The 19,953-nt window shown below is 37.8% G+C and overlaps 1 protein-coding gene across 1 annotated transcript in view; it reads left to right on the forward strand.

Moving 5' to 3' along the window:
• The window catches only part of LOC127435466 (astrotactin-2-like), a 716,076-nt gene that overhangs the window by 374,208 nt on the left and 321,915 nt on the right, over window positions 1-19,953 (forward strand). The window contains exons 8-9 of the mRNA XM_051688999.1: window positions 17,521-17,605; window positions 18,066-18,140. Of these exons, the coding sequence (XP_051544959.1) occupies window positions 17,521-17,605; window positions 18,066-18,140 (160 nt within the window). The remainder of the gene's footprint in view (window positions 1-17,520; window positions 17,606-18,065; window positions 18,141-19,953) is intronic.

The following is a 19,953-nucleotide window of genomic DNA, read 5'->3' on the forward strand; positions in this document are numbered from 1 at the left end:
TTATGAGCCCCACACTTGACATTTACAGTTATTGTCCTGGTATCTGGTTTTTATCAGCTCTTTTGCAGGATGGTCAGGACACATGGTAACAAATGGTGCTTTTAGACTGCTGGGGTGAAAGTACAGTCATTTTGATGAGATAATGATGAACAAATAGAGAAACAGACAATAAAGACTTTCGGACATCTAGGTTTAATTACATCCTAAAATCTCTGGATTCTTTACACAGACAAACCAACATTTAACCCTTGTGCGACCTTCGGGACATTTTTGTCTTTTTCATTTTTGTTTTTTCAATCATTTTGGCTGTGTTAATGCCAATGGCATAAATTTCAATTTCAGTTTTAGAATTTTGATATTTCAACCTCAGTTCCTATAATAAATCTATAATACACTGTGTACACAAAACAGTTACACAAAAATGTCCATTAAACCCATTAAAACTGCAATATTTGATCTCAGTGCCATTAAAGCATAAAATCATGAATTCTATGGTATTATGCTTTCATTCCAGAGCCCTGGCTTAAAATATTTATTTTATTTTTTTATATTTTCCACCAGATGGCGCTATTTTTCTCATGTTTAGCCTTTGGAGCAAATACATGCTTGTTTCCTATTTTCTGTTTGCTATATTATAGAGTACTGCAGGCCAATTGAATAAATGATGCAGCTAAAATTGTGTGGGTGCGTTGGTATGGATGTTAGAGTGTGTTTTGTATGTGTGTATTGAGAAATGTGTGTGTGTGTGTGCGTGCGTGTGTGTGTGTGTAAAAAACAACAACAGTGGCATTATGTAAACAAACTGGCATTTAAAGGGTTAAAATCCTGAAAATTAATGAATATTTGGTAGTTATGATCAGGACTGATGTTGGTTAAAAAAAAAATAAAAATAATTGAAAGTGGAAAATAATTTAATATATAATATTATTATGGCAATTTTTTTGACACTGACATTTTTGTCCTCTAAGGACCTCTGAGTAAATTTTTTAAATTGACACACAAGGGTTAAGTGTTATGGACATTGGCTTTCTTTATATTACTTTACATTAACATGTTTACTGTTGGGTTATGTACATTTTACAAGACTAAATTATGTTCTGTGGTAACTGACAGCATGCCACAGATGCTGTCCATAGAGTTTGAGTCAGGGGCATAACTAGAGGGAGGGCAGAGTGGGCAGCCACCCTAGGACCCAAGGTGAGAGGGGACCTGCAACAGTCAACCAAAAGAAACCCTAAAAATGGCTGCGTTAATATTAGTTCTTTATATATGTCTGTAGCCTGCATTTATAAAAAAAAAAAAAAAAGAAAAAAGAAAAAAAAGAAACACAGCTCCTCCGTGAAATCTCTAAACCCTAAGCCACTTGTGACCTGACATTTAGAGGCATTATCCACCTTCTCTTACTGTCTTTTAACTTGCCTTTCTTTAAAAAATGGGAGGGAAAGAAAAAAAATAAGTAATAGGTTTGTAAGGGAGCGTGACCCTGAATTTGTATATATCATGTCTGCTTTTAGCAGGTAATGTTTCAAGAACCGCGTGAGAGCACTAATGCACACTCAGATATGAACGATACCATGGTGATGTATGGACTCACCCAAACAAACACTAAAGGTTACATTCATAAATGTGAAGGTGAAGCTGGAAAACAAAGAGCAATGGCAAGTTGCAAAAGTGCTGCATAAGCTGAGCAGGGTGAGAGAAAAGTTTATGGAAACAGATGAGCTCAACACACACACACACCTACACACACAAACACACATCCTCACACAAAAGGGTCAACCATAATGGTCAATAACGTGATGCTTTTTTTTTTTAGTCAGGGTTTATTTATTAATTAAATAATAATAATAATAATAATAATAATAATAATAATAATAATAATAATGAAGATGATGATGATATTATTAATAACAATCATAATCATAATAATTAATAAATAAATAAAACTGTATTTTATTTAGAAAATGACTTGATTACACCTTTTTATGATAAACCAAAAAAATCAAAGCATGTTCATTATAAAAGAGGTTTATTTAAGTCAAAATCTGACTAAATTGTTTTACTTTTGTGAAACCTACAGATAAAGCATTTTTTTCAAAATTTTAATTGTCATTTGTTTTTGGACAATTTATAAGGTTGCTGAAAATGTTAAATAAATTCAAAAAATTTAATGTTAAATTATATGTTGTTATAGTATGAATTCATTTATCAATGGATGAACAAGTTCAGACTGAGTTTACAATGTTAAAATTCTCTTAGCACAATTCAGTACTGGAAGGCAGTTTAACTGCTTTTCCTTAGTGAGTGTAACTAGATTTTTTTTTACACAAAATAAGATATTTACAGGAAGGGAAGGGGGCAGGAGAGGACACATGCACACAGTTAAATATACAGTGCTGTGAAAAAAAGTATTTGCCCCTTCCTGATTTCGTCTATTTTTCATACTAAATCATTTTAGATCTTCAAACAAGATCAGTTTTCAAATATATATATATATATATATATATATATATATATATATATATATATATATATATATATATATATATATATTGATTGAAGCAAAAAAAAAAATGTGAAACCCATGTGAAAAACTAACTGCCCCCTTAAACTTAAGAGCTGGTTGTGCCACCTTTAGGCAGCAACAACTGCAACCAAACGCCTGCGATAACTGGAGATCAGTCTTTCACAACGCTGTGGTGGAATTTTGGACCACTTTTCTTTGCAGAACTGTTTTAGTTCAGCCACATTGGAGGGTTTTCGAGCATGAACTGCCCATTTATGTTCCTGCCACAGCAACTCAATTGGGTTCAAGTCAGGACTTTGTCTAGGCCACTCCAAAAATTTAATTTTTCTTCTTTTGAGCCATTCAGAGGTGGACTTACTCCTATGCTTTGGCTCATTGTCTTGCTGCATAATCCAGTTGCGCTTGAGCTTCAACTCACGTACTGATGACCGAACGTTCTCCTTTAGGATTTTCTGGTAGAGAGCAGAATTCATATTTCCCTCAATTACTGCAATCACCCTGGCCCTGAAGGAGCAAAGCATCCCCACACCATCATTCTACCACCACCATGCTTGACCATAGGTACATGTATGATGTATTTGTGTTTGATTTACGCCAGATGTAACGGGACTCCTGTCTTCCAAACAGTTCCACTTTCAACTCCTCAGTCCACAAAACATTCTCCCAAAAGCTTTAAGACCATCAAGGTGTGTTTTGGCAAAATTCAGACAAGCCTTAATGTTCTTCTGGGTTAGCAGTGGTTTTCACCTCACCACGCTTCCATGGATGGCATTTTTGGCCAGTGTCTTTCTGATAGTGGAGTCCTGAACAGTGACCTTTATTGATGCAAGAGAGGCCTGGAGTTCCTTGAATGCTGTCCTTGGCTTTTTTGCGAATTCCTGGATGAGTCGTTGCTGTGCTCTTGGAGGAATTTTGGAAGGTCGGCCACTTATGGGAAGGTTCACTATTGTGCCAAGTTTTCTCCATTTGGAGATAATGGCTCTCACTGTGGCTCTTTGGAGTCCCTGATATATTTCAAACATCTTTTCCCTCATCATTTCTGGAATTTCTTTCGACCTTGGCATAGTGTGCTACTGGGTGAGACCTTTTAACCAATTCCATGCTGCTGAAAAAGTTCTATTTAGGTACTGATTTGATTGAACAGGGCTGGCAGTAATCAGGCCTGGTTGTGTCTAGTCCAGCTGAACCCCATTATGAATGCAGTTTCGTAGATTTGGAGATTTAGTAACTATGGGGGCAAATACTTTTTTCACACAGGCCCAGTTGGTATTGGATAACTTTGCTTCAATAAATAATATTATTATTTAAAAACTGTATTTTGTGTTTACTCAGATTGCCTTTGTTTTATGTTAGATTTTGTTTGAATATTTGAAGCAATTTAGTATGAGATATACAAAAAAACAGTATAAGGCTGGGGATTTTTTACAGCACTGTTCAGTATTGCTAGTTGGCATCTAATTTTCACTCAACTGCATATTGTCCTGAGAATAAGAATGAGAAAACATGGGCACGTATATTTTTGGGCAAGTCTTGAAGGATGTAATTTTTATGTTTCCAGGGAACACTGTAATCCTCTACTATCTAAAACAGCTTAAGATAATAAGTAGTCTTGTATGTGAGAGAACATATGTTTTAAATATGATCAGAGTTGTAAAACTACAAACAGATGTTGGTGTATTAGATCTGATATGACCAGTAGAAGTGATACAACCAGTGCAAGGGAAAAAAAAAAAAAAAAAAGAGTCTTGTTAGGAAATAATCCTGGACAAAGCCATCCTACATCATTAGTGTAATCGAAATCTGACACTGTATTTATGTGATCATTAAGATATTGATTGAGTAGTTTTAAGTACCGACTATTTCAGCAGTCTTCTGGTTTTGCTACATATTACTGTACGATTTATGAATATAGCTAGAGTGTATATTATGTCCATAAAGCAGTCTTACATGTGTATGTCTTGCCACTCAATCACTCCTGTAACAACGGCCCACCCTTGTTTATGTGAACTGTCCAGTAGAAATATTACTGGACATTTCAGATGCCACACATTAAATACAGCTGAATGAAGCTGTTCATAAAATATCCTTTTACACAATGACTTTAACACGATAGCAGCAACAGAAAAAAACATAGATTTTGTCTATTAAATCAGTCAACATGTGGCAATCTGCATTTTACTTAATGGATCATGCAGCATACAGAATTTATGAGGCTTAAATGGCATTTTCTCAGCAAAAATGCAGAAGAGGGCCACTCATAACTGCGACCGGAGTAAATGGCTCAGGGAGCGACGAAAAGTCTATTCAGCTTTCTTTTAGAATGGTCACACATAATCAGTGATTTTCCATATGCCTGGTACCAACTAAATGTTGAGGATGGTACAGGAGCTGTGGAGATATTGTCATGTTAATGAGAGACAGTTCTAATATCTCAAGCTCAGTAAAGAGAGTGATTTTGAGCTTAGCTTTAGCTGAATGCTCGGTCAAGAGCTGATGCATTACTTTCCTCATCTTGTACTAGTTGAGTTCTCTTAGATCTATTTCATCTGCTCACTCAGCCAGTTACATCAGAAAACTCACAGAAATAATGTGTGGAAAGATCAGGAGTAGAAACAAGTTACTACAGTTACACATGGAGCCATCAGTGGCCCATTCCTTCTGCTTTTGTTATTGTTTATTTAAAGCAGATTATTCATTATAAAGGTGGCAAACCTGTAGATCTCAGGATCTCAGCTTTCCAACAGCACCAATGCATCTAGTCCACTCAGAGGCAGTTGGTGTGGTGACAGGCCTCGGAGAGGCATTTAGTGGAAATAATAATAAAAGAAAATTGGCATTGCGTCTAACTCGCTCCAGTGGTCCAGGTCCAGTGATGCATCTAACTCGGCTGGTACCCTTCCTGCTCTGCTCCTGGACCTTCAAGGATGCCAGTGTGAATTGAAGAAATAAAAAGAATAATATTTTTTAAATGTCATGGGTTAAGTTCCCAGCATATAAGGAGGGATATACACTTTTTATTATTAATATCTCAAAAGCATTTATTGCTAAAACTGTGAAGGATGTGGTAAGGGACCAACTGAATACATGGTCAGTTTCTTGGTATTATTCATCTTCAATGTAGTATTACTGACCATTTCAGCCGCTCCCTACACGCAGTCCACCTACTCCCAACGGGGGCACCATCTTCACTGGCTGCTGTTCCTCACACATACAAACCCCCCTATAATAATCTCCCTATTTTTCATAATCTGATGATGGCAGGTATGCTGTAAAAAGTGTTAACTGTTACTTCAAAGAGCTGTTTTTACCTAATCTAACCTTTTTCTTGGTGCTGTAACCTGATGTAGTTGATTCAGACATTTTGAACAATATGTCATGACCCCTTTAAAGTAACAATTGCAGGTTACCACTTTAAACAGGGTGACATTGTTTTTATTTTGTATTTATTGTTTAAAAAAAGGCTTTATTAAAATATATACAGTATTTCGAGCATTCATGTCTTTCATCACATCACTGGTGCCACCCTTTTATTGGAAAAATAATAACAATAATTTGTGTGTTACAGTAATTTTCCCACTCCTTGTCACACTGTGCCTGACAACACTCCTTAACCATGGTAAAATTACAGTTTCACACAGTCCAGTTATATCTTTTTAAAGACTCCATAACTCCTTATTCTAGATTCTCAAAATATCATATGTCGTGTAACATTTTAGCACAGATTATGGACTATTGCACATTTACTGAAGAGATCTGAGATAAAACACAGGAAACAGAGCCACTGTGATGCCTCACAATCAGTCCACAATTACACACTGACTAGTTTTGTTTATTGGCTACGGGACATTCCATGAGAGCTCCAGGTTTGCAGAGTTCAGGCCATAAGTGTGTGAGAGAACAGTGAGCGCTGATGAGCTGTCATAAAGAGAAAGCGGGATCTAAATTAATTTCTTGCTGCTGTAATCCAGCAGAAAGCCAACCAATGAAAGTCAAATGTCTGAGCAGGAGATAAGATACAAGCTGCATTAAACCCACTGCAGGTGATAGTAAATAATGTAAAAAACATGGCAATAATAGCAGAAACGGCGCTGTTGGGGGTGACATTGCTGGACAAATAAGTTAATACACTCTTGAGAGCAGCTGATTCATTTGTGAAGAATAGAATCAAGACTGTAAGCATGAGAGAAGTAAATGATGAGCACCGCCAATCAAACAAGTTATCATAGGTTTAATTAGCTGTTCCATAATTTATGTGATTTACTTGTACTTTTGATACTTAAGTAAATTTAAATTAAGTTACTTTAATACTTTTACTTAAGTATTTTTCAGTCATGCAATAGCATGCAGAAAGATTTTTTATAAATTGGGACATGTGCAAGAGATTGTGGGTGATTGAAGGCTGTGAAATATGCACTTGATGCATCCTCTAAAGTATGACGAACGAAGGCTGAGAAACTAGGCTGTCTTCCAAGGGTTCTCACAATTGAGACAGCCTTTGACGGTGCTTAATGACATGACAGCTGAGATATCCGTCTCAACTAGTCTGCAGCCTTCCGATTGTGAAGCACCAGGTTAGTGTCCAAAGCACTGTATAGTCCAAGAATCAGCAGGGTTCGACGGCTGCACGCGCTCCCCTCTTAAGTTTCCGGGACACGAAAGGGCGGCGGATTCTGTGGCGGCCTGTCTTCCCTTGGTCTGCAGAGTGCGAGAGGAAAGGTGGCCCAGCTTCCATGCCCGTTGGTCATAGCGTGAGCGGTACTCCCCGTTGACTCATCTAACCCGCACCGGAGTTCCAAGGGAGCGGGTCAGACATGCATCTAATTCGGCCGGTACCCTGCCCGCTCTGCTCCTGGACATGCGAGGATGCCAGTGTGTGCATACAAGGAGACAGAAGCCAGCTTCCCGAGGTAGATGCGCGCTCTGCGTTTTATTGGCAACGGAGATGAGGCTCCACTCACATCTGGTGTGCCGCCTCATCCTCTGCCCAAACAAGGCTCTTAAAATTACGCCTCTCCTCTCTCCAGCCCCCTCCCGTGGTGGGCCTGGCTGAACGACGATGACAGGAGAGGCGGGTCGTTCCTTCACTATATATATTACATACAATGATATATGTACAGTATACATATATACATTTATCACATCCATCACATACAGTACAAATACAACTAGAAAACTAATATCTTATTAATAGTTTGTATTAGAAACATCAAGTATAAATGCCTAATTAATTCTTGAGACCTTCATTAGCAAATATATATATATTATATATAATTCAAATATAGCACAGAAACAAACATCTGTAGGTTTATAAATGTTTTATTCGGCTACTGCCATTAACGTCTCAACACATAGCAAATCTTCGTTAATCCTAGGCAAACTTGACAGTCAGTGGAAACAGCTCATTCGGTCGCCGTGCTGCGTAGCCAGAACAAGTACTTCAGCTGTGCGTCTTTCATCAACAGCCCAGAACTAAAGTTCGATTCAGTTAAATTTTGTGAACCAGCTTGATCGGTTACTTGCTGAGAATCGTCTCAAAAGAACGATTCGTTCAAGAATCGGACATAACTAATTTCCAGGTTAAATGTCTACAGAGGGGCGCCAAAAGTGAGTTGTAAAGCAAACCCCCAAACCCCAACCCTAAAGCTAACCATCAATGGAGTAAAAATGTAATCTTAAAGGGAAAATGGAACCTCCGTATCACACTTGTCATTGATTATGCAAATGTAATTACTTCTTGGGTTCAACACGACGATCATTTTTATTTGTGAAATCTGAAATTGTCACGATTCGATTATTTTGGAATGATTCATAATTATTTTCCAAAATATGCTGAAGAGAAAATGTAAATGGAGGATCTGTTTTTTTCTACACAGGATTTTGATACAAATACACTAAATTTTACAAATCACTGGCTCAGAAACGTTTTTGGATAAGAAATAAACGTGTAATGAATTGTGTGGAACAGAGAAATGCACATCATGTAAAAAGATTAAAAAAAACTTCTGAACATTCAATCCATTTAGGGAGTACTGGGAGGTTTGATTTACAGTATGTGTTATTAGCAAAAATACATTAATTATGAGCCAATATGAATAAAGGATAAGATCATATCTGACTTGTTGCGAACACTGAGTAGACCGCTGATTATGTGTAATAGATTTGCATATCATATAACAGGAACATATACAGAACCAGTAATTGAAAAATTAATAAATTCTATATTGTATTGTATTGTATATAGGCAGATACCTAACAGTGTAGGCCTAAAACACATTGTGAACAAATAATCATAGGTAAATTCATGTTCACGCAGTATCTGTCAAAGTGTGTTCACTAAATATTCCATAATATATCACTATTTAGAGTGGAAAAATATACATTGCTACATTGCTATACAATAGCAATGTATTGCATTTTCAGTATCACATCAATGCCTAATCCTCCCTTACTAATATTTAGCATCCTTAAAAATATACTGAACAAGTCATCCTCCTTTAAAGGTACTTAATAACAGAATTGCGATGAGAAAGAGATGTGAAAGATTTTGGTCATTATCAACATGCCCTAAGCATTGCTGTATGCTCGTATATCTTACAGTTCCTGCAGCGACTGCAGCTGCGGCAAGTCTTATCAGACGTTTTTCCCTGTGTGGAGAATTGGCAATAGAAGCCTCTTGTCTTTGCACACACACTGACTCTGTGAGAGAGCATTCAACCATCCGGGCCAAATGCCAGCCCAATCTCAGCCCAGAACCAGCTTTTGATTAAACCGCAAGGTTATCAGCTCTGATTTTCTGCACTAGACTCGGCTCTCATGGGCTGCTTCTGAAATATATCTTTAACTCGTGACTTAATGAAACTGGCCAAGCCTCCCGTATTCATCTGCTATAAATATTCCTAGTTTGTATTCCCTCTCTCTCCCACACTAATAGAGGACAAAATGTCTGTGTCATTTCATAGTGTTGAGGGTTTATCAGCCCTATGTTCTCTCTCTCACTCGTATCTATGTATATCCATGTATATATCTCAGTGGGAGTGAATTATGATGATTGTTCTGAAGGTCCACAGGTGAAATTGTTTCCCTTGGAATAGTCTAACACCAGGAAATATTCATCTCAACAACAATATCTGTTCCCACATGCCCACGCGATGAACCTTGAAATCAGAAAATTGTCCATGTGGCCTTTCACGAGATGAGAGAGGAATACTAATGAAAGTGTTTATTAATCACTCAGGGTCGGACATGAAAAGCAAAAGTGAGTCGACAATCAGAGATTGGTCTGCAGAATAATGCTGGTCGAATCTTCACCATCATTTAAAAACAGAAAGATTAACAGTCTTTCCGTCACATTTGGGTTTATTACGTCATGAAAAATACACATAGCAGAGAAGATGACATATCACAACTTACAGCAGGTGATCCTGAATCAATCAAGCCCTCACTCGACATCATATGTTGCGTAAATCCAGAGATATTACTCAAAGAGTGTCGTGAGAGCTACCATGATTGCCGTTTATGGCGATCGCTATAGCAACACTGTTCTCTGGGATCGTCGGAGACTATTTAGTAGAGACGGGTCACTATTTAAATTAATGAGAGAAATTGGAATGCCCAACCAAGAAGCTCTAGTGCCCAACGGTCAACGGATGTAGACCGGATGTAAAGGAAGTCCCGCCTTTCAGGTAAAAGAAACAATCACCTTTACAGACATCGCCTGTCAATCAACTCGCTAATGCACATGTTCTTTGATCATAATCTTGACCAACAGTTTTGGAGATTTCAGTTTTCCCCCATTCAAGTAGATAAGAGCTGCACTGGCATGACTGGAAATAGCCTCCCGATAGCGTTCCAAAGATGGCTGACAGTGGACTGACTTGCTAGAAAGACTTCGTCTCACTGAAACACGATCATTCACGTCAGATGTGTCTCTCACTGGATCTCTAGAGAGTGTCAGATTCCATATATGGGCAATCCAGGTGTCACGTGTTCAGTGTGGGGTCAATGATAGAACCTGCACATACATAGACTGCACACAAGAGGGCGCTAAACGCACATTTTTCGAGTGATGGAATTATGCCAAAGTGAGGTGAAATGTTTCATATGGGACATAGTAGATATATATTTTTTATTTTTTTTTTTTTTTTTTTTTTTGCAGTCATAGTTTTTAGTTATTCTCTTTTAATGTTCAATAAAATTCATGAATTATGGTTTGGAGAGATTTTTTTGGACACTTTGATAAATAAAAGGCCACCTTGGAAACCATGACTCAATATTCTATAACTTTGGATTGCTTTGTCCTATCAACACATTTATTTTTATGTTGTAATATATAATATATGTTTTATATTATGTTGGAGAACAACACCAACCATCCATAATTCCTGTCTTAAAGGTATAATGTCAATCAAACTGAATAATAACCGAAAAGTTTATTTTTTTAGCGCTCATATTCTGTGTGTTTTGTCAGCAGTGTTGTAGCATAAGAGTCTCTGTGCAGGATGCAAATATATTTTTCTTACATTTTGAAAGGTTTTCTAAAAATGTATATAATGCAATTGACGTTCTTTGCTAAATTTGTGAGAGATATAAGCTCTTACTTTTGGGTATGCAATTTTTGCGGAAATCAGTCAAAACATCTTCAGGGTGTAAGGGGTTAAATGTCCGCAAAAGTAAAATTTGGCAATATTTGTTCTGACTTAAGGCCAGTATGCACGTTTTGTGGGACTTAATTGATTTAATTGACATGCATGATTTAGAGGTCACATTTCCCCCCCTAACATTAAATATTTACTCCACTGATGGTTAGGTTTAGGTTTGGCTTTGTGTTGGGGGTAGAGTCCATAAAATATGCATTCCTCTTCACTGTATTACATCCAGTACAGCTGAACGTAACTCAGTTTACAAATAGCTTTTGGCGAACTCTCCTGGTCATAAATGGAGCTCACACGAGTCAATACACCCTACAACACTTACAACTTTGGCCACTGGGGGCAGTATTTTCAATTTCCGTAAACAGATTTTTGCTAAAGAAAAGTCGACCTACTGTCCTCTTTCTGATTTCACTGTGAGATCAGGCTGTTCCAGGAGTGTTGGTTATTCATGTTTTTAAGATGTTACAGATGTTACAGCAGATTTTCTGTAAAGCTGCTTTGGAAACAATGTGATTTGGGGAAAGCACAAATAAAAACTATAAAAATAAAAATGATTTGACTTGATTTTATTTTTATGTTTTCTACTTTGGCAACACAATCTCAAAGTTCTCTCTTTGCACTGTCAAACAAACAATTGATAGCCAGTGCTGAAGATTTTTACCAATCAGACATTAGCATAATTAATTCAAAATAATGGCCAGCATTATCCAGTAACTGCCAACCATGTTTAGCTATACATTCTGAATCTATATACTGATTACCATTGTCCCATGTCTTCTAAACATGTTGAGTGATCCAAACATCAGCTGCAGCTTGATACTGAACTTTTGGTTGGATGTTAGGAGTGAATACACTTGGTTGCATAAGAAAGCTATTGGACGCTCCCTTGCTCCCTCTTTAGTAATTGACTTAACCTCCAGTGTGCTGTATGTCTGCACTGGTCTCAGAACATTTCAAAATGCACCTTATTTTCATATATAAAGCCTTCCATCTTTGAATGCACCCACTGATCCTCAATATGTTAATGCAAAGTGAATATAGGATTTCTAAGGGGGAAAAAAAGCCTGTTGTCCACCTCTGTGATCATTGTGTTTAACAGTGTGCTGTTCACTGAAAGATTATTTCAAAACCTCGGTTGCACAAGGTTAAAGGCGCTATAGGGATTTCAGATGTTTTGCTAACTTCCGGCCATAACTGAATCAGTCCCCATCCCTTCAACGACACACCCTCTCTCCGTAAAATCCTACCCTCCTATGACACATCATAAGAAATAAACATTAAGCATAAACTTTGATGACATAAACTTATGTTTTACACAGTCAGAGGATTGACAACTGGCAGTGTTCATAAATGAACCATATTTGTCACATTACACATGTATTAAGTGCAGTAGCCATATTGTTTCTCTAATTAAAATGAGGGAAATAATTTTAAAATCTCAAACAATTTGTGTGAGAAACTTGACACCATGGTCAATTGACACAAAAAAATATAACCACAAAAATTATAAACAACCATAACACTTTGTGACATTTTTGAATGCCTAGCAGGTAAAATATGGAAAGAAAACCTTCAGATAAAGGTTGAATTTGATTTTGTCTAACTTATTATTTTTATAAATACCGCATGATATCTCAAAAGGTAGGGACACAACTGTGAAACTTTGAGTTTTAATTGTTTTTGTTTTTTTTATTAAACTCTTTGTCAGGACATATCATTTTTTTTTTCTTTCTTTAAAGGTACATATTTGTAGTGTGTGTGTGTTTTTTTTTTTTTAAGTTGAATATTATTGTACTGTAAATGAAGCATCATGGCCTATGCAGGTTTTTTATTATTATTTTTTTATTTTTATTTTTTTGGTGATAATGTAATTTCATATTTTTGATAAAACAAAGATACATTTAAATTAAATTGAACAATTGTGTCAAGAACATTCTTCTGGTCATCTCTGATTACTTTCAGTGATATATAAACTTTTAAACCCCACAACTCCCCCTCCCCCGACCCTCCAAAAAACAACCCTGTGGTCAAACATAAGTAAATATATAGAAATAAAAATCAAACAGACACACACATATATACATATATATACACACATACATACATACACACACACACATATATTATATATATATATATACACACACACACACACACACACACACACACACATATACACACATACATATACAAACATAAATACATACACATATATACATATACATAAATACATACATACACACACACACATAATAATCATACTAACTATATTACACTACTCTCTCCACACCCCACCCGAGAGCCCTCCAAAAACTCCAAATACCTGCCCCATTTCCGTATAAACATATCCAAGTCACCCCGTCTTCCTGATGACACCTCCTCATAAGCTGCCACTCTCCCCACCTCCGTGCACCACTCCGGTTATGGGGGCGCACCAGCTGACCTCCAACCCCTCAGAATAACCTGCCTGGCGATCATCACACAGGTCAGAACCCAGTTCTCTATATGGCCATCCCCCACATCAATGACCGCCCCATCGCCCTGAACACAAAGTCTGGGGCAAAACCCGAGTGCCCACCACGTCACACACAAAATTCAGAATCTTCGACCAGAATTTCTGGATCTCTACACACCACCAAAAAACATGGGCCATGTCTCCATCCTCCGATTGGCATCTCCAGCAGGTGGGAGTGTCTTTAAGACCAAGCCTATACAGTCTAGAGGGGGTCCATTAAAATCTATGCAAAATTTTAAATTGTATAAAACGGACCCTTGCATCTCTAGATGCAGACTTAACGTTTTTAAGAATCTTAGCCCACACTCCTTCCTCCAATGCCAAGTTGAAATCTTTCTCCCATACTCTCTTGAGAGAAGTTAAGGCTCCGTCCCTCATACTCTGAATTAACAGGGAGTAGTACACTGATGCCTCATGACCTTTTCTAAAAGCCGCAATCACCTCTCCCAAAGCATCTGCCTCCTTAGGGGGGGGGTGTGCTACTCCCAAAAATAGAACAAAGCAGGTGGCGCAGTTGTAAATACCTATAAAACTGAGGTCTGGGGATCCCAAAATGTTGGACCAATTTTTCAAATTATCTCAACACTCCACTTTCATATAGGTCACTGAGTGTAGCAACCCCCCTCACAATCCACTCTGGCCAGCAGAAATGGGACTCGCCAATACACAATCTTGGGTTCTGCTATATGCTCGAGGCAACATTTAAATAAGTGTCCAATTTAAACAATCTGGACACTTTAGTCCATACAGAGTGTAAATGCAAAATAACGGGGTGTACCTTAACTTTTCAGATTAGTTTGATAGAGATGCTTTGTAATGGTGAAATAGGGGCAAGAACTGCCTGTTCAATAACAAACCAGGGAGGGGCTTTCTCTCAGGAAGTAACCAATGAGCCAAATGTCTGAGACTGAACGCATAGTAATAACAAAATCTTGGGAAGGCCTAGCCCTTCTTTGTCAATCGGCCTATGTAACTTATTAAAATGCAATCTGGGACATTTACCATTCCAAATGAAGGACTTCGCTATGCTATCAAATTGCTTGAAATAAGAGAGGGGGACATCTAGAGGGAGAGATTGTAGCAGGTTGTTAAATTTTGGAATACAATTTATTTGAATAACATTAACCTTCCCAATCATCGATAAATGAAATGAAGCCCACCTGCCCAAATCGCTCGAAAATCTTTTTATTAAAGGGTCAAAATTAACACTAACTATATCAGACAAATTTGCTGGGAATAAAATCCCCAAATACTTAATGCCCTGTTTGGGCCACTGGAAGGCGCCCGGCTGGAAAGCCGTTACTGGACAGTACGCTGTCAGAGCCAAAGCTTCGGATTTAGACCAATTGACTTTGTATCCTGAGAACTTAGAAAAGGAATTATTAATCCTGTGGAGGCAAGGCATAGATCTAGTAGGTTCAGAGACAAATAATAAAATATCATCTGTGTAAAGCAGAAGCTTATGTGCCACACCTCCCGCAACCACCCCTGGAAAATCATCCTCCTTTCTTATCGAGGCTGCTAATGGTTCCAGGGCAAGACAGAACAATAATGGGGAAAGAGGGCAGCCCTGCCGGGTGCCCCTATCCAGAGTAAAATAATCTGAAATTAATCCATTTGTTTGTACCGCTGCTACAGGGTGTCTATAAAGTAACTTAATCCAACCAATAAATGTACTCCCGAACCCATACATTTCCAAAATCTTAAAAAGATAATCCCATTCTACCATATCAAATGCATTTTCGATGTCAAGCGAGATGGCAGCGACCGGAGACTGATCATTTGCTACTGACCACATGATATTGATGAGACGCCTAATATTATCAGAAGAGCTACAGCCCCGAATAAACCCCACCTGATCTATATGTATAAAAGATGTCATAACTTTACATAATCGATTAACCAAAATGTTTACATCTAGTTGGATCAGGGAGATTGGACGGTAACTTTTACACTCACTTGGATCTTTGTCCTTTTTAAGATTGAAACTGATCCGGGCTTGTGTCATGGTTGGAGGAAGCTTTCCATTCTTTAATGATTTAGTATAAACTTCTAACAAAAGTGGAGCCAGTTCTGTAGCATAGGATCTAAAAAAATTCTGCGGCAAAACCATCAGGCCCCTGAGCCTTGCCAGTAGGTAGGGACTTAATTACCTCGTCAAGCTCCTCCAAGGTTATCTCAGAATCAAGACAATTTGTTTTGCTCAATCGTCAGTTTAGGAAGATCTAATGGTTCCACAAAGTTTCTAATATCTTCATCAGTAGACAAAGACATGGAACTATAAAGATCAAGATAGAACTCTTTAAAGGCATTATTAATATCAATGGCGGTGGTAAAAAATTTCACCACCAGCAGATTTCACTGAGGGAATGATAGAAAGAGACTCTCTCTGCTTTATATATCTAGCCAAAAGCTTCCCTGCTTTGTCACCCAACTCAAAGTATGACTGTTTTTCCCTGAATAACCAAAACTCCACTTTCTGCAACAAAATAGTATTATATCTATATTTCAATCGGATCAATTCTCTGAGGTCATCAGCTGACATACGGCACTTCAGCTCTGCCTCTGCACTTATAATATTTCCTTCCAACTCCACAAGTTCTTGTGCTTTGGATTTTTTGGTGAATGAGGCATACTGTATGATCCGACCCCTAAGAACCGCCTTAAGTGCCTCCCAAGCCAAGCCCACAGAGGATACTGAGGACCAGTTGGTCTCCATATAAACATTGATTTCAGTCTTTAACATTTGTTGGAAATCAAGATTTTGCAAAAGGGACACATTAAGAAGCCAACTATATGATTTCTTTTTCTCTGTATATGGGAACATCTCTAAACTCACCAGGGCGTGATCTGAGACTAAGATGTTTCCAACTGAACAATCAACAACAGATGAAATGAGGGATTTGGATATATATATATATATATATATATATATATATATATATATATATATATATATATATATATAAAATCTATTCTAGAATAAATCTTATGGACTGATGAAAAAAAATGTATAGTCCCTACCAGATGGGTTCAAAAGTCTCCAAATATCCATAAGACCAAGATTTTTACACATCCTGTGAAGCATCAATGTTTCTCTAGGGGGTTTACACACATTTGCTTCACTGTGATCAAGGACTGAGTCCATCAAAAGATTAAAGTCTCCTCCCAATATTATATCATGAGGGGTGCCAGCGGTTTGCAGCATCCCTTCAAGATCTATAAAAAAGCCCAGATCATCAGCGTTAGGTGCGTAAATATTAGCCAAAATCAACCTTTGCCCTTAAATACTGTTATTTTAAAAACTAGTGGCAGGTCAGAATAAGTGCCATTTCTGTGATATCTGTCAGGTAGTAGTGGCATTTTATATGTAGTGCAACAAGAAAATCACTTGCAGAACATTTAACAAGAAAAAATTTGTTTTGCAGTGACATCAAATGCATTCATATGGTATTATATTGTAAAGAACAGGGTCTTCATGTCTCATAAAAATGTAGGTGAAATATCAAACACTTGTTTTTCAGATATGAAAAATTGATTTTAAATTCCAGTTAAAATCTGTTTGGATTAATCCAGAATCATTTAAGAATAAATCTTAAAGCAACAGTGACTTGATTTTCCCCCACCTCTGTTAAAAACACAACCAGCTCTCACCTGTCAATGTTCTGACCTCATTGCCGCTGTTGACTGTGTACCTGTGTACAGATCCTACAAAACGTTTTGATTGAATAGAACCCATGCGATAGATAGTGTCGGGCGCTGGGTGCCACATTTTATTTGCCAGAGGGATAATTGAACATAATCTGTCACTGTGTTGTCTTCTACAGGTGAATGCAGCTGTCTGGAGGGATATGCTCCTGACCCTGAGCATCAACATCTCTGCATTCGCACCGATTGGGGCCGCAACGAGGGGTGAGTGCTGCAAACAACTTTGTCAGTATCTCAAACGGGGCAAACAAAATGCCAGGACAGAGTGGGGAAATCGAATTGAGACAAATTCGATTAATCATAACTCTTTCTGCGCATGTTAAAGAACTCGTTCAAACTTACAGCTGTTCTTTTAAAATGGCAGTAGAAAATTTGGCCCAAACTTTGGCTCTTGGATCCAGACTGAAATTAGAATGAATAAATAAATTAAAAAATGGGACAGTGTTACACTAATTGGGACTGAAACTAAGACATTTTCGAAGGCAAGTATCACTGTTAGAGTACAATTGCTCACACCTAGGGTAGTGGAAAATGTAAAAATCTTGTGTTTTATTACTATTATTAATTTTCCCTTCATTCATTTTCAGAATGTCAACTAAACTCCTTTGTATTTTCCTCACAAATTCATATTCATCAAGCCTTTTTTTGTGTGCTTCGCCCACAGTCCATGGCCGTACTCGAACCTGGAGCGAGGTTACAACCTTGTCACAGGAGAACAGGCTCCTGAGAAGATTTTCAGGTAAGCACAAATCCAAATCCAGATTTCCTAGAATGCTTGCAGATCTGTGTGTCCTCCAAAAGATGGCCCCTTACTGAACATGACACTCCTTGGGGCGTAAGAGTCCACACAGGGCATCAAACCCCACCTTTTTGCTGTCAGCCACACTCATACTGAACCCACGCCATCAGAGAGCGCCTCGGGGGGCTGCACCAAGGGATTCGTGGAACAGATTTGCCCCAGGCATGTTCTACCTAGAAGAGCAGCAGTTTCCAGAGCTCAGGGCCTTTTTCCATTTTAAAACCAGGTCTGCAGCCACTGTGAATGTTCAGTGGTTTTGTGTATTTATTTTTCATATGCTCAGAATAATGGTGGGCACAGACAGAAAACGAGAACCAGTCACAAACCACAGCATGACACTTTGGATTTCTGTATGTTTCTGTCTGGCAGACGTGACAGTCTGAAAAGCTTCTACTTTTAATATATCTGATGTGACCCATCGCAAGGATTCATGCAAGCTTGACTGCAGTCTGAAAGATGCATGCTGATATTTTGGTATTGTGACCGATGTGATACACCATGACTCAAAACTAGAGCTAGAGTCCAGCTCAGCTATTGTATTTCAACTGTGGTGTGGCTCTCTTTAAGTCTGTGGCAATACCATTGATATTGCAATATTATTTTTTTGTGATACTTTTGATCCTAGTATCGATACCATTATAATTATTATTATTTTTTTTTAATCATAATTTGAATTTTTATGCAATTATTAATGACAAAATTAAGTCATACAGGTTACGTGCTCTATTTAACGTTGCAGAAACGGCACAGAGTGGAAACAGACAGATCTCAGTGAAATTGGAAACAGTTGGTTGACTTTTCTTTAGGTAAAACCGGTCTGTTTACTGAAATTCAAAACACTGCCCCCAATGGACAGATCGGTAAGTGTTGTTAGCGAAATGTTCACAGAGGGGCACAAAAGTTGTGAAGTGAGTTGTTTTCAGCAGTACAGGAAGTAATACGGTTAAGAGGAATGCATATTTTATACATTTAACCCCCAAAACCCAAACCGAAACACTTGTCAGTGAATCTAAATAATGTGTCCAATCCAAGGGTACTGAAATTGTAGGAAACAACATGCAGACTTCCCATGTGATTATACTGGCAAACATTACATCTGCAGCAGCAAACCATTTAATAGCATTGCCGTGAAGTGCAAAACAAAACGACACATCTAATAACACAATGGCAAATCCAAAAACAAACTAAAAATTCCGAGACACAACAACAAATCATAAAACACAAAAGCTAAGCAGAAAACAAAATAACAAATCGGAAAACACAATGCCAAATCCTGAAACACAACGTCAGTCGAAACGGAGAGAGTAGGTACAAAAGCTTCTCACCTGATTGGTTGTGTGGACGATACCTACTGTAGCCCTTTCTTCATGATTGGCTCACTGATTATTTCAAAATCCATGCCAAAATTGCACTGACTGAAAAACTGAATCATTTGTATTGGTTTCTTACTCAGTAAAACAGTAATGAGACACTTTAGAACTGAGAGAGCAAAAACAGCATGCGGCATAAAGTTAGTTAAAGGTACGATATCCTCCTAAAGTCTCCAAGGTACCATCTAAAAAGTCCACTGCACTAAAACTTTGGTGGTGTCCAAGCATTCAGTTAACTGACTTGACATTCTAATGTAACAAACACTGTAATTATAAAAGCACATTCACATTCAAAAGGTTGCAGTAGGCTGCCAGTGTGATGGCTGACTTACGACATGTTAAGTTTTGCCAGCATGTCCAATTATATGTTCACAGTGTTCAAT

The sequence above is a fragment of the Myxocyprinus asiaticus genome, chromosome 4 (assembly GCF_019703515.2).
Source record: "Myxocyprinus asiaticus isolate MX2 ecotype Aquarium Trade chromosome 4, UBuf_Myxa_2, whole genome shotgun sequence".
Taxonomy (NCBI): domain Eukaryota; kingdom Metazoa; phylum Chordata; class Actinopteri; order Cypriniformes; family Catostomidae; genus Myxocyprinus; species Myxocyprinus asiaticus.